The following is a 13,887-nucleotide window of genomic DNA, read 5'->3' as shown; positions in this document are numbered from 1 at the left end:
TGTTTCTCTTTTTAGACACGAATTAAACAGGTGTCTAAGTTTCACACAGTCTACAAAAAGTCACTCTTTCATTATCCAGGATACTCAAGCACATATATACTCAAGGATATATGCTACTAATGCTTGAGAGAATAATCACCTCCAGGAAAGTGAAATGTCCAGCATAAACTCATCCCAAAACATAGGACAACCAGGCCAGATACTTTAGAGGCTCAGTGATCTAGATTACTTGTTCCAACCCAGTTAGAATTAGGAGTAATCACTAGTCCACCACTGGCAGGGTAAGCTAGATAAAACAGTTGGTATTGATCTTGTTTCAGACAAATACCAATGAAAGAAGAAATGCCCATACACAACTTATTCCTTTTAACAAGTCCCAAAAGCCTGGAATTCAGGAGAAAACAGTTGGTTTGCATCTACATATTTTACCATTGTTTCACCTGCTATTTCAATATGCACTTTATGGTTACATCACAGGTGGATGAGATAAACAAATATAACACCCCTCAGAGAAATCAATGTTAAATTAACAGACACTAAAACCATAAATGAGGAGACCTAGAGCCTACCACTGGGGCGGCGGGGGGGGTCGGAGTCAGCTTGTGCTCCAACCTCTTTAGATGGAAAACTGAGAGAACTGCATTTCTTTCTAAAGTGCTTTGAGAACTTTAAGACAAGGGATGCTGTGAGTGTTTGATGGCTATTATTTTGCTGGCAACTGCAGTATAACAGGATATGGACTAAGCAGTCTTGGAAAATAAAGCTGCACTTTCACACAAATTTTTTGCAGAAGCAGAGCTCTACCAGTGTAAACCAGACAGTCCACTTATCTCCCACCACTTACTAGCGCCAGCGTAATTGTTCGTAAGGCCACACAGAATGAATCAAGCTGAGGAACTTACCCAGATAAATAGCAGGGGCTTTTTTTTTGGTGGGTTGTTTCTTTTAGCAGCAGTGCTGGCTAATAGCAGTTGATGTGTATGTGACACTACAGTCTTAATTGCTCAGAATCCAAATTAAATTGGTCCTCTGGTTTAATGAAGTACAAGAAAGCAAGTATTACCATTGACTACCGTTCAACATGCTTTACATATAAACCTCGAAATTCAAAAGTCGCGTCCTCTTACAGACGTTCACACATACTTTAAAGCAAGAAAGTTTTGCCTGCTCAATAAGAAACCTACCTCAATTTTGTACTTCTAACTAGCAAACACTAACTGTAGCCAAGGGAACTGACATCTATTCTCCCTTGTAGTTTTGTATCATTAAAAGTAATTGATAGATCTATTTGCTAATGCGGTTATTTCCACTGATGAAGTTCACCGCTTCCCTAAAGCTGTTAAAGTATTTTTCCTGTCTTCTCAACATATGGGGACAAAGTATATTCCTCTACAGGTTGAAACTGTACAGAAAAAAAAAAAATTACTTGTCTTTTACAGTGTAATCATGAAAGATTGCACTTAAAAACAAGCATTTGAATGAAAACACATGCATGCAACTGTCAACGAGTTCCAAGTTTTTCTGGGGGAAAAAAATACACTTCTTTGTAATAGCTCTGCAACATTTCTTATCTCCAAAAGTTTTAAGCATACTTTTAAATACTCATTTTTCCAGTTAAGTGTTGATTGCCACATACTAATCTATTTTGGTTTGCTATCATGTACCTGTTCTTATAACTTATTTTATACATCATCACAACACTTTATTGCTAGGAAAAGAAAAAAAATCAAGAATTTGGGAGATATAAAACTAAATTTGTAGTAGCTTGTTTCAAGCTGACAAAAGGAAGCTGCTTTTCAGATAACAAGTCACTGAGTCATAAAGTAATCTGCCAAAGGATGCATTTCAAATGCTAAAAGTTTCCATAGGATGAGGAAAAAACTGGACCCTGACATTAGCAAATAAACACAAGCACATATGTTCAGCGAAGACTGAGCTGCAAATGACCCAAGGCTGGCTGAACACTGGGAACATTGTGCATTCAGTCTGCTTGTTTCCGCTCTTATGCTCTGCTATCTCCTTTACCAGGATACAGCTCTTAGAATCACGGAACAGAATCATAGAATCATTTTAGTCGGAGGAGACCCTCAGGATCATCGAGTCAAACATAACCTCTTCTCACGTACAAACGTACCCTTAGTTATTCTCGGCGGCAGTAGCAGCAGTTATTTGCAGAGCATGCAAGAGTGATCTTTTTGGCTACCGGCAGGACAGCCACCGAGGACCAAACTGTAAGCTGCACGGGCAGGTACCAAGGTAATTCCTGCAGCACAGCAGGCCCAGGAGGCTCCCGGCACCGGGAGGAGCGCTGGACACATCACAACCACCGACAGCCCGACCCTGCCTACGGCAGCGGGACACCTGCCGCCCAGCCAGCCCCAGGCCGCGCCCCGAGGCCGCTCTCGTGCGGCGCTGTCTCCCCGCGCCGCCCAAGCCCCGGCGGCGGCGGTTGGGCCCTTGTGCGGCGTCCGGGCGCGGGTCCCGCCGCCCCTCCCCAGGAGCCGTTCCCGGCGAGAAGAAGCCGCCTGCGGAGGCACCAACCCCCAGCGGGGCACCGGCGACAGCACCGTCTTCCGCGGCCGCGTTCCGCCCGCTCCCGACGAAGCGAGAAGAGCCCCAGGATCCTCCGGTCGGCCGCCGCGGAGAGGGCTCGCTGTCGTCCCCGCGCTGCAGCCGCGCCTCGGCCTCCCGCCCCCAACCCGCCGCGGCACAACCGACCTACCTGCGGCGAGAAGGCGGCGGCGGCAGCGCCCCGAGCCCGGGCGTGGACGCACGAAGCTCGGCTCGGCCCCGCCCACGCAGCGACAACCGCCGCGGCCCTCCGCGATGCCGGCAGCGGCTCCTCGGTCCCTCCGCCAGCGCCCGCCGCCGCCGCCACGGGCCTCTCAGTTCGGCGCCGCCATTTTGTCGGTGTCTCCGCCGCGGAGGGCTTCCCGGATATGGGCAGCTCCCAGCCTGCCCTGCGCGCACAGCGCTCCCCCCGCAGCCCCGACCCGGATGGAGCCCGGCAGCGCACGGAGCCTCCCCCGCCAGGCTGCGGGCGCCGCTGCTTCCTTCGAGGGATAAATACCGATTTTCTAAGGGGAAAAAAGGCTCTGTCGGGCCTCCGTGATCCAATTAACGCCTGAAGGAAGGACCCCTTGCGGACCGGCGTGCCCAAGTTACCAGGGAGGAAAACCCATCACTTATCCCTCGGAGATGCAGCTCGACCGTTTCTCTTCTCAGGCAGAACGTTCCATTTCGAAGTAAATTCTTCTTGGCAACTCCGTGCGCTGCTTCCTGAAGAGAGGAGAGCCCTGGCCCCGGCAGGGATCCAGAGCAGGTAAGGTTTCCTTATCGCAAGCGATCAAGAACACCGTTTTACCGTTTTCCTTGACGTGGAAGTAAAGTGCACTCTAACGCGGTTTTGATGGAAAATGCCATATAAAACCTTGTAGCTTGACGTGCTGCTGCCCGAGTCCTGAGGTTTCCTTCCATCTTTCAAATTGTATCCCCAGCATCAGTACAAATAACTTGCAGTTACTTACCTTCCTGAAAAGATTATTACATCTATTCAAACTAATTTAGCAGTCAGACCAGTATTCCTGTGCAAAGCTTTTTATTAAAAAGAGAAAGGGTTCTCTGCAAAAAACAGTAGGTACAACACCAATCATAAGATTTAACTTTTCAAAGTTTGCAACAGACCAGATGTGAAATTTTGATTGTGACAAAGACTATGTCTCCAGTTTAGAAAGAGTCTTGTTCTCACATCTGAAAACACAGCCAACACATCTGTCAATTCGGACCTCAACTATAAAAAGAAAAAGCTGATGAGAGTTACCAGCACATTATCGCGTTTTAACATTCAGCATCCATGATGAAGCTGTAGATAATCCAAAATAATGTTACCAAAATGCTAAGGTTCCTATAGAACCTTTCACATTTCACAGCTTCAACAGCTTTCCTTTCCAGTTCTCATGAGCTAACATAAAAAGTTAGGTCCCCTAAATAAAAACTAAATAAAACTCAGATTAAAAAAACCCTCTCTCAGGTGACATAAAAAGAATTTCAAAGAACCCCATAGTTTGGCCTTAGAATTAATCCTTGAAAAATATCTTCACCAGGGCGGGAATAATCAGGGGTTTACCTTCTCTTCATTTTGTATGCACGTGTGTATTATGGGCATCAGTTTGCAGCAAATATCTTGCGCTAGCGACCTGCTTACCGAAACCAAACAGGCACCGGGGAAGAAATAAGTGACCCATCCTGGAGCATCTTACAGCTTTCAGAATTTGAGGTACCTTACAATTCTTCTGCAGTGCCAGAACCAAGCTGGAGGCCTCTGCCCCACATGCTGACAACAGACTAGTGAGCATCATTAAGAATGAACCTGACATTTCCCAGTAGTTCAAGGTGATCAGTACTTCAGAGGGACACTGGAGTCATTTCACGCGAAGAGTTGTCTGTTCACGTAAATAGCCTCTGCATCGGTACCATATACTAGGCATGGTCCTAAAACATCTAAACTGTTCACGGACAAAGTCTGATTTGGAATTAAGTTGGTGATTTCCATGCGGTCTTTGGTAGGATCGTTGCTTAGCCAGGCACTTACTACAGACTGATTAATGGCATTGTGGGAAAAATACGTACTACTTCTTCCTCCTGAAAGAAAGAGAGGGAAATAAGTTCCAATTTAGTTTATGCATTATCAGAACTTGGAGAAACATAATAGGTATGGGACAGACATAATGGGAACATCATTTTATATTTAAGTCAGTTTTCAGATTAGTTAATAGATGTCGTTCCTTTGGTAAACAAAGGAAAAAATGCTAAAAAAAAAAAATAGTCAAGTACTTGAGGTGATCACAGAAACCTGCTAGCAGCTCTGTCCTCAGTTAAGAAAAATAGGTCAGTACAGTTATGAACTCACCTTGCTGAACAAACAGTGTAAGTAGCTGCAAGTTTTTCTAGCTGGAGACTAAAGCAAGGACAGACCTAGGAACAAAATTCTTTCTATACAATGTCATGATACATTTGGGGCATCAGCTTCCCTTTAGTAACACTTATGCCCTACCATCTCTTCTCCCTACTTAGTCTGCAGCAAGTGATACACCTGGATTTCACTTTGAATTTTTTCCAGATAACATTTTACATTCAAACTGACGTCTCACAGTTTGAGAACTATCAATCAGTCTAAAATTAACAAGTGTCTGGAAGTGGTGCTAAACAATTTCTATTTAGTATACCTGAAAACATTCAGATTACAACTTGAATCACTTATGCTATTGTTTTCCTATATAGAACTGAGCTTTGAATGGCAACTTTGAGGCCAAAGGCAACAGATGACACCTGAAACTTTCCCTACTGTTTACAGTCTGAAGTGACAAGCAATTAAGCAGTCTTTGTGACTAGAATGTGAAAATGAATGTTCACATTAAGTCAGTATCATATCCTTAATAAAAATCCAGCCACAATACAAAGGGATCCAGTTTCATTCATTGAAAGTTCCAATTATGACCCTGAATTTGTAATTCCACTATGCTATTAAGGGAAAAATTATTTTGGTATTATAACATTTTGCATATCTCCCTCAGAGACTCAGATAATAATGTGTCATTTAGGCTTCTTTCATGTCTGTCACAGAATCACAGAACGTTAGGGATCAGAAGATCATCTAAGCCCAACCCCCTGCCAGAGCTGGAACACTTAGATGAGGTCACACAGGAAGGTGTCCAGGCACGTTTTGAATGTCTCCAGAGTAGGAGACTCCACAACCCTCCTGGGCAGCCTGTTCCAGTGCTCTGTTACCCTTATTGAGGAGAAGTTTCTTCTCATATTTAAGTGGAACCTCTTGTGTTCCAATTTGAACCCATTACGCCTTGTCCTACCATTGGTTGTCACCGAGAAGAGCCTGGCTGCATCCTCGTGACACTCATCCTTTATATATTTGTAAACATTAATAAGGTCACCCCTCAGTTTCCTCTTCTTCAAGCTAAAGAGCCCCAGCTCCCTCACCCTTTCCTCATAAGGGAGATGCTGCACTCCCTTAATCATCTTTGTTGCCCTGTGCTGGACTCGCTCCAGCAGTTCCCTGTCCTTGAACTGAGAGGCCCAGAACTGGACACAATATTCTTTGCTATATACAGATGCTTTTTAAGTGAACACGATCTATCTTTGAAATAACAGATGTGCCCCTTCACACATTGGACAGAGTACAGCACATTTAAAATAAAACAAATGCAGACCACAAGAAACTCACACAACTATTTGCCTTATTTTATCCTAAAGTGCCTATCAGGGCTTTCTTGTAATTTTCTGTATTAGGCTTGTGTTATTAATTGGGTCATGTGAGAACACCAACTTAAATTATGTTGCCAACTGACAAATTCAGTGCAGATCGACTTCAAACATCCTTACCTTGATGAAGAAAAGATGGTTTTTCAGATACATCTGTGGAAGTATCCCAGTGCCAAAGAGACCCATCTTCAGAACACGTAAATAAGTGATCAGGCTTGGAAGGATGGAAGTGAACTTCCCACACTGGAGGTATCAAACAAAAATCAAACAAGAACAAGTATCAAGTATTTTGCTCAGAGTGCTTTGGCCAGCATGATGTGGACATGCACTTATCAAGAACCCAGGCCCTCACCAAAACCTTCAATTGTTAAGTGTGTGTGGGTAAGAAACCCAAAATTCCATCCTTACGTCATTTAGTGCTGTTTTCCCTCCCCTAGGAGGAGAGGAAAAAGAAAGAAAGAAAAAAAAAAAAGGCTATTTTGTTGCATTTTCAGTACTGTGGAAATTGTTAAAGGTTAAAATCTTATCTCAATTCAGGCATTCTGAATACTTTCTCATGCCATCTTCCCTGCTATCAAGTTTCAGTTTGCACACAGCATGCATTCCTTCCCAGCACACGCATTATTTTTTTGTCTGAACACAACTGTACAAAAGATATTTAAGTCAGTAAAACAGTAAAACTTAACTTCTCAAGAAATATTTTCACTCCTTAAATATAATTGTGGCATCAAGAAATTTTGAGCAGGAAATGAATTGCTGTCTTGTTCATTTAATGAAAAGTTACCAGGAAGGTGAGCTGTTTCAGCATTGTGGAGGTACCAGATGGATCTGTACCATCTTCACTCTCCTTCCTCAGGTTTTCAGGTTTGTTAGTAACTGCATTCTTGCTTTACTGCAAGTGCATACTACAGCATCAATTTCTATGACTATTTACATACCTACCCTTCTAGAATCACAGCCATTCTGATTAAATGCATCTAATGATTCATTGAAGAACTGGTTACTAAGTCTACTTTTAGTTTGGATAGAGTTGGCTTTTAGATAAAAACAGTCTCACATACAGAGAAGGAACAAACTGAAGCCAACTGTATGAAAACACACTTAGTAGCAACTATGTGACTGCTTTCTATTGTAGAAACACCACCTCATTTTTTTACAGAAATCAGAAACTTTTCTAAAATGTCACCTTCTTCTCTCCCTTCCATTTCAGATACTTACTTTCTGCCTCATGAGCATTTAGCAGGGACACTGGCATAGTACCCTGCCTGATGTCCCATATACTCAGCATCCCATCCTGGCCCCCCGTGGCCACAATGTGCTGCTGATTGGGATGCCTGTCCACACAGTGCAGAGGAACTCTGTCACCTGTCCTGCAAAGGAGAAGGAAAAAAAACCAACACTAACCAAACATGAATTCTTTATTCAGTTTCTATTTTGTTCTTCTTTATCTCTTTGAGCATTGATGAACAAGGTAACTGCATAGGCTGCAGCTTCAATTCCTGCAGCATCTGGTCACTGCAGGCTGAAGCCGCATGACATCTACTGGAAATTAAAGGTACGGCAATAACAGGAAGCTACAATTGGATGAGCAGCAGGTTCTATGCCTTGTTGTATACAGGCATCTACAGAGTATCCAACAGCTTTACAGGAGTGGGAAAACCTCACATACAGATAACAGTCTAAGTCTGCTCTAAGTATACCTACAATAATAGAAGTTTACCCTGAAATTCATATTCTAATCACAGTTTCAACATATACTAAGACTTACAAAGGCAGACTGGGCGCTTGCAAAAGCAGGTACATAAACCACAGCCTATTAACAGCAATGGGAATTATTCCACAGGCAAGAGGATTTGAGTCTAGCTCAGTTTGTTTTCTCACAATACCTTATAAGACACAAAGTTGTCATTGAAATTCATTTCAAGTGCCAGAAACTTTCTACTGAGCTTGTGGAGAAACACAGATGTAAAGTATATTCAATTAAGGAAAGAGTTTTAGGTGAAGGGTTGGTTTTTTTGGTTTCTCTTCTTAAAAAAAGATCAATTGTACAGCTGCACTAGTCCTTCAAGAGTTAAGTCATAATACAGACCACCTAAATACAATGCTCAACCACAATAGTAATTCAGCCATTACGCAGAATCTGCTTTTGATCATTTAAATACCAAAGAAGTTTGTTTTTAGGATTTTCAGCAAAAAACCCCAAACCAAACCAAAAACCAATCATGATCCCATTGTCAAGAAGGTGTCAGGAAATATTTAAATCAGATTATATAAAGAAACACATCCTTCTCAGTAAATACGTTTTTTTTTAAAAAAAAAAAAAAAAAAAAGTCTTACAAAGAAAATATTTGAGATGGCTCATTTCTTTGCTGTCTGAGATCCCATATTTTTAACTGACCAATTGAATTTACTGTCAAGATCTCATTTGTGCGAAGGAAAGTCACTGCATGGAGTGTACTGCTGTCTGCATTGTCTGCAAGAGAGATAAAGAAAGCAGTCAGGTAAACCTGTGGAATGCTAGTCTCCATTTAACTATGATAAAAGAACTCTTTAGAAAACAGAACACAGCTGCTTAAACATCGATACAACATTTCTGCATTTTCAACGGCGGAGACAGACCAGCGTCATGTGAACTTTAAGTCTTGCAAGGGTACCCTATGAATAAGAAGCCATTGCTTCCTATATCAAACACTGCTGAGACAAATCTGTAAGAAGCTATATTTAATTTGCTCTGGTGCTTACAGAACTATTTGTTGATCTGTAAGATTTCTTTCTATAGTTCCTAAGAAGAATAATCTATTTACCCAGGTCCATGGTTTTCCTAAGAGTTTTCTTTATATGCTCTGCATCTGCTGACAGGAGGCAAGCAATGGAGCTTTTCATAATGCAATTCTTCCTTTGAACATAAGAAACAGTAACTCTGGCTGAGAACATTAAGCAGTTGTGTGCAGAAGCACTTAATTCACCAACTTTCTTTAGACTTTTTCCAATAATGTCAATGTGATATCCATCCTTGTCCTTACAGCCAAACCAGAATTATGCTGTGCTTGTTAACTAAATAGCAAGGCTCTTTTTTTTCAGGTCCTTTTCTCCAGTGCTTCTCTTGGTCACAATAATTTACAGTGTCAAACACTTCACAGCACTGAGGTGAAACTTTTCAGGCTTTAGGAGATAATATAGACACCATTTTCTTATATTTTCATGTTGTTGTTGTATATAAAATTATCACCTTGATTATGATGGGTAACATTGTTAAGTCTACTTATACCTCAAGAATTTTAAAATTATTTGTGTAAGCCCATACTGAAAATATACGCAAATCTCTTGCTGCATAAGATGGAAACCTTTTCTGATATTGAGACAGACAAGTTACATTGATGCCTAGTTCCAGATATTTGAATAATTTTTCTGCCTACTATTCAAATGAAAGTCAAGGGAAAGAAAAAACAAACAAACACACACCAAAATACCATTAAAAAGTGTTAGATTACTGAACACTGAAGTTCTAAAGGATTTAAAATTTTGTAACAGAATAACAGTGTTTTAGCAATGATATATTTTATGGCTCGGAAAGATTTTTACATTGTTTTTAACTCTGAAGATTTTTTTTCCTACCACAACTGACTATAAACCCATCAGCTTTGTATGGTACTGTTAAATCCATTAAACAGTAACAGCAAAGTACTCCTTTACAAATATTTCATGAGGTACAAGAGTTCTATCTTCATGTTAAAACATGTTGAGGGTTCGTCTTGGCACATGGGAAACATCAAGATGTCATTGAATTGGGAAGCAGTACGAAGAATTGCTTACATTATAGAATGCCATCCTGAAGAACTTCAAAGCATCTTCCAAGATGTTCTCACTCCCCTCTCCAACTTTTATTATACAACAATCCCTGGTCAATGAGTTTGTGCTAGTCCCCTTCCACATAACTCCAGGTAAGCTTCACTTACCAGGTCATAGGTATGATTGACTTATTTATGGACCACGCCTATTTTAACATTTCCTTTCCCATTTCCAAAAGAACATTTCTCAATTAATTTACACGTGATTTCTTAAATGTTTATGGACCAGGAAATCTCAATGCAAAGTCTTACTGCAGCATAACACTGGCTGATGCTGCAATCACAAAGCAAGTATATTTACATAGTACTATCAAGTGAGCACTAAGAAAACAGCTTGAATCCTACACATGGTTAAATCTGTATGTAAGCATCTTAGCAATTACTCAGCGAAAAATATCGATTTTTTTTTGTTTGTGTGGACATGTGCTTCCTGTGAGTCAGCAAAATATTCTACTCTATTTAACTTGTATCAGAACATTCTATGTTAGTATCTGTAAGTAAAAATTCAAAAATAAAATAATCCTTTTAAACTAGTTAATGTTCTCACTCCTCAAAGGAGAAGTTACTGTGTTTTGTGAAAGAAAAAAAAAGTATTAAAAGGTTTCCTACAGGAATTCTCAAGGAGCTTCAGTAAAGGGCGGCAATTAATAGGATTTATCTTGTGTGTGTATATACAGCCATGCACACACAAGTATCCCCTCTAGAAATCCCAGAGCACTTCCTTCCTTAATTGGCTTATCACTGTGTGAATTCCTTCATCTGCTGGAGGAAAGATTTCACTTGAGGAGAAACACAGATGCTGTGTCAAACAGAAGTTTCAGGGAGAAGGTTCTGGTTTAATAATGCTGCTATCAAACTCAGTGTTACTGTCCTTTAAGTTATTTCTTCTATTAAATTTCATTTCCAACAGATGCTACAAACTTGTATTCTATTTCCATGAGAGTAGTATGGTAGAAGAGCCAGTTATAGACCTCCAGTTACAAAGAACTTGGACACAATACTTCTAACCATATTTAATGTATACAGTCCTGGCATTTAATAGTTCTAGATGAACCAGAAGCCTACAGGGAATGCTAGGCGTGATACTACTCCATTTGTTAAAACATTAACTGCCAAATATCTGAATGACCATAGAAATATATCTGAAATGTGCTTCAAGTATCTGAAGTCTGGAGGAATACCTGAATAGTCTGGAGCAAACACAATCAACTTGGAATATTTAATTCAATTCTCAACTGACTTTGTGGTGTTATCATTTGAGAAGTTAAATCCAAACAAACCACTCCAAATCAAACTAATTTGAACAGTTATTTGACATACCTATAGATCTCACTGCATCCTTTTGGTCAGCTCTGAAGAGATTTATTCTACCATCTTCTCCAACAGTGACAATTTCTGGGTTGTTGCAGATGACCCCGGTACATGCTGCTCCACCACAAGACGTGTCTTGATCCACATGATAATGGGCTTTCTCCCACCGCTGGTTGGCAGATAAAGTCTAAGTAGTAACCAGACATGAAATTCTGCTGTTAAATAATGATCCTGATAGACCAAAGCTTCCAGAATACTCATGAAACCAGAAACAAGCTCCAGGAAAGTCACACTAACTCCCAGGAATTACTCTCCTATACAAATAAGAATCAGAGATCTAAGTTTTCCTCAACTCTTGAGCATACAACCCTTCAATGGAACATGGATTATTTATTCTCTAAAAAACCTTTTTCACATGAGCTAGAAATCAGAAAGAACACAATCTATTTATGAACTGTGAAAATGTTTTTTACTAGACTTATCCCTTCAATCTTTTCCCAGGACAAAAGAGCCTGAGGCCTTCAAAAAATACAAGGTCTGGTTTAGATTTTGATTGCAAGGAATTTAGTTTATTTTAGGCACCACCTCAAACTGTTAACAGATATTAGTCTTTATTGTGTCATTGTGAATATATAAAAAGTCATCACGCATTTATTTTCAGCAATTTACAATCAAAGCAAAAGACTACAGACTTTACATATCTTCCTTCACACAATACTCGTGAGAAGAAATTCCACATCAGTCATTTAGTTCGAGAATGCAAAAACTTTAATAAGGCAGGTACGAGTCCATTAATACCTACTCTCCCCAAACAATCCTGACTCTTACAAGTATGTTTCCAGTGAATGGACCATTTGGTTACACAAATACAGTAGTGGATACCCCAACCTATCTAGCTCTGGAATCTAACTTATGTGGCATGTATGCAGAATGCTTTTTTGTTTCTTTTATTTATGAAGCCAAAGCTTTTTAAAACACATTTCAAAAAAACTGATTTTGGTATGCAGATGTGTCTTGCTCTAGCAGTTTTGAGAAATCTTATCCTAAGATCAAAGTGACCTGTATCACACAGAATAGCAGCTTAAAGCCAGTGCAAGTTACTTACCTGGTTATTTTGGTGATGACGGAATATAGTTACAGTTCCTGTTGATGAGGCAACCACAATTCTCTCTTGATCCAAAAACTAAAGATAGATAACAATAAGCATACTATTGGCTGATATCAGAACCCAGATGATCATTTTGATTTTAGAGTAACCTAAATTATTGGTAGGTATAGTCAAAAAAACCCAAAGCAAAACAAACAAAACAACCCCACCACAATCTGATTCTGGTTGGTTTCGTCTCTCTTCTTAGTAAGACCTTTTTTGTCAATCTCAGCATTTTGACAGATCACTATCACTGAACTTCTCCTAAGTGACAAGCCCTTAAAAAATACAGATCTGTTCAGCACAGCAATTTTACCTGCATGTCCATAACATCACCATTGTGCCTGATGTCACACAGCAGCTGAGGTTCTCCTTGATATTCACCATTGAGGCCCACATTTCCAAGGTCTCCAACAGACCAAAGGGAGATCCTGTTATCCTGTGAGGAAACAACACCATCAGTTTTACTCTAAAACGCTTCTAGAAGTCTCTAACAATAAACCAGCCCAGATGTCACAGCCTTCTCTCCACAGCCAAGGAAAGCATTGTGCTGCAGGCCGCTCTGCTCCTGAGGAAGCCATCGCCCGCCTGAGAGAAGCGCCGACTCGGCGGGATAGCCCTGCCGAGCAGCGGGGCGGGCTCTGGCTTCTTTAGGGATGCAATGCACGCAAGGCATACCCAAGGGAACGCCGGGACGGACAACGCTCACGCCGAGCTCCGGCTCTCTCTAAGCGGAGACTGAGAGGGCCGAGGGGGCAGCAGGTGCCGCCGCACGTCCCACCCACCAGCGGGAAGCACGCGCCGCGGCACCGGGCCCGCCCACCCGCTACCTCGTTGTCCCAGGAGCCGGTGGCGAAGAGGTCGGGGGGCTGGAGCGCGGCGGCGGGCAGGGGCCGCCAGCGCGTCTTGCTGATCTTCTGCGACACGAACTTGGCGCACACATCCTCCATGGCCGCCCACGCTGCGCGCCGGCTCCCGCCCGACCCGCGGCGCGCCTGCTGATTGGCTGCGGCACGACGGCGAGCGCGGAGGGACAAGCTTGTGGTGCGGCGGCGAGCGAGAACGCGCCCGGGCGGGCTGGGGCCGGGACCGGGGCCAGCCATGGCAGGGAAGCGAGGCGGCTGCCGGCCTGGACCCGCCGTATGTAGCAGCCGCGCCAGCTGCCAGCGCTTACCGAGGCGGAGAGGCCGGGGCGGGCTGCGCCCTATCAGCGCCGGCTGTCAGCTAATCGGCAGCCGGAGGAGTGGGCGCGGCGGTTGCGTTCCCGTCCTGGGGAACGCAGGAGCAGAGAGTGCCGGGCGCTGC

The 13,887-nt window shown here is 42.3% G+C and overlaps 3 protein-coding genes across 7 annotated transcripts in view; 1 reads left to right on the top strand and 2 right to left on the bottom strand.

The window, feature by feature from the left end:
- LATS1 (large tumor suppressor kinase 1) overlaps window positions 1-2,930 on the bottom strand; it is a 23,942-nt gene extending 21,012 nt beyond the window's left edge. For all 4 annotated transcript variants that reach the window (XM_065057436.1, XM_065057437.1, XM_065057438.1 and 1 more), the window contains exon 1: window positions 2,723-2,930. The gene's annotated coding sequence lies outside the window, so the exon portion shown is untranslated. The remainder of the gene's footprint in view (window positions 1-2,722) is intronic.
- Window positions 1-7,646, top strand: part of LOC110362745 (uncharacterized) — an 8,283-nt gene extending 637 nt beyond the window's left edge. The window contains exons 2-3 of the mRNA XM_065059530.1: window positions 2,270-3,322; window positions 7,487-7,646. Coding sequence (XP_064915602.1) covers window positions 2,270-3,066 — 797 coding nt within the window. The 3' untranslated portion in view covers window positions 3,067-3,322; window positions 7,487-7,646. The remainder of the gene's footprint in view (window positions 1-2,269; window positions 3,323-7,486) is intronic.
- Window positions 3,582-13,887, bottom strand: NUP43 (nucleoporin 43). 2 transcript variants are annotated; one of them, XM_065057465.1, is made up of 8 exons: window positions 13,410-13,887; window positions 12,899-13,021; window positions 12,541-12,618; window positions 11,445-11,622; window positions 8,614-8,749; window positions 7,495-7,646; window positions 6,397-6,519; window positions 3,582-4,641 (listed from the first exon to the last, which is right to left on the bottom strand). In XM_065057465.1, exons 1-8 carry the CDS (start codon window positions 13,683-13,685, stop codon window positions 4,427-4,429), a joined length of 1,281 nt encoding a protein of 426 aa, XP_064913537.1. In that variant the 5' UTR covers window positions 13,686-13,887; the 3' UTR covers window positions 3,582-4,426. The 2 variants fall into 2 exon arrangements, with proteins under 2 accessions (XP_064913537.1, XP_064913539.1); XM_065057467.1 differs by having other exon boundaries at window positions 13,413-13,879.

This window comes from Columba livia, chromosome 3 (genome assembly GCF_036013475.1).
Source record: "Columba livia isolate bColLiv1 breed racing homer chromosome 3, bColLiv1.pat.W.v2, whole genome shotgun sequence".
Classification (NCBI taxonomy): domain Eukaryota; kingdom Metazoa; phylum Chordata; class Aves; order Columbiformes; family Columbidae; genus Columba; species Columba livia.
The sequence above is the reverse complement of the archived record's forward strand: the minus strand, read 5'-3'. Positions and strand labels throughout refer to the sequence as shown.

Bases quoted from the DNA above. Each gene is read 5' to 3' on its own strand.
- NUP43 (XM_065057465.1), bottom strand. From the start codon at position 13,685: ATGGCTGGCCCCGGTCCCGGCCCCAGCCCGCCCGGGCGCGTTCTCGCT. The intron at 8,750-11,444 runs GTATGTCAAATA...TCTCTCTTGCAG, and splicing joins GGATGCAGTGAGATCTATAG to ACAATGCAGACAGCAGTACA. The intron at 4,642-6,396 runs GTAAGGATGTTT...TCTTTCTTTCAG, and splicing joins ACCATCTTTTCTTCATCAAG to GAGGAAGAAGTAGTACGTAT.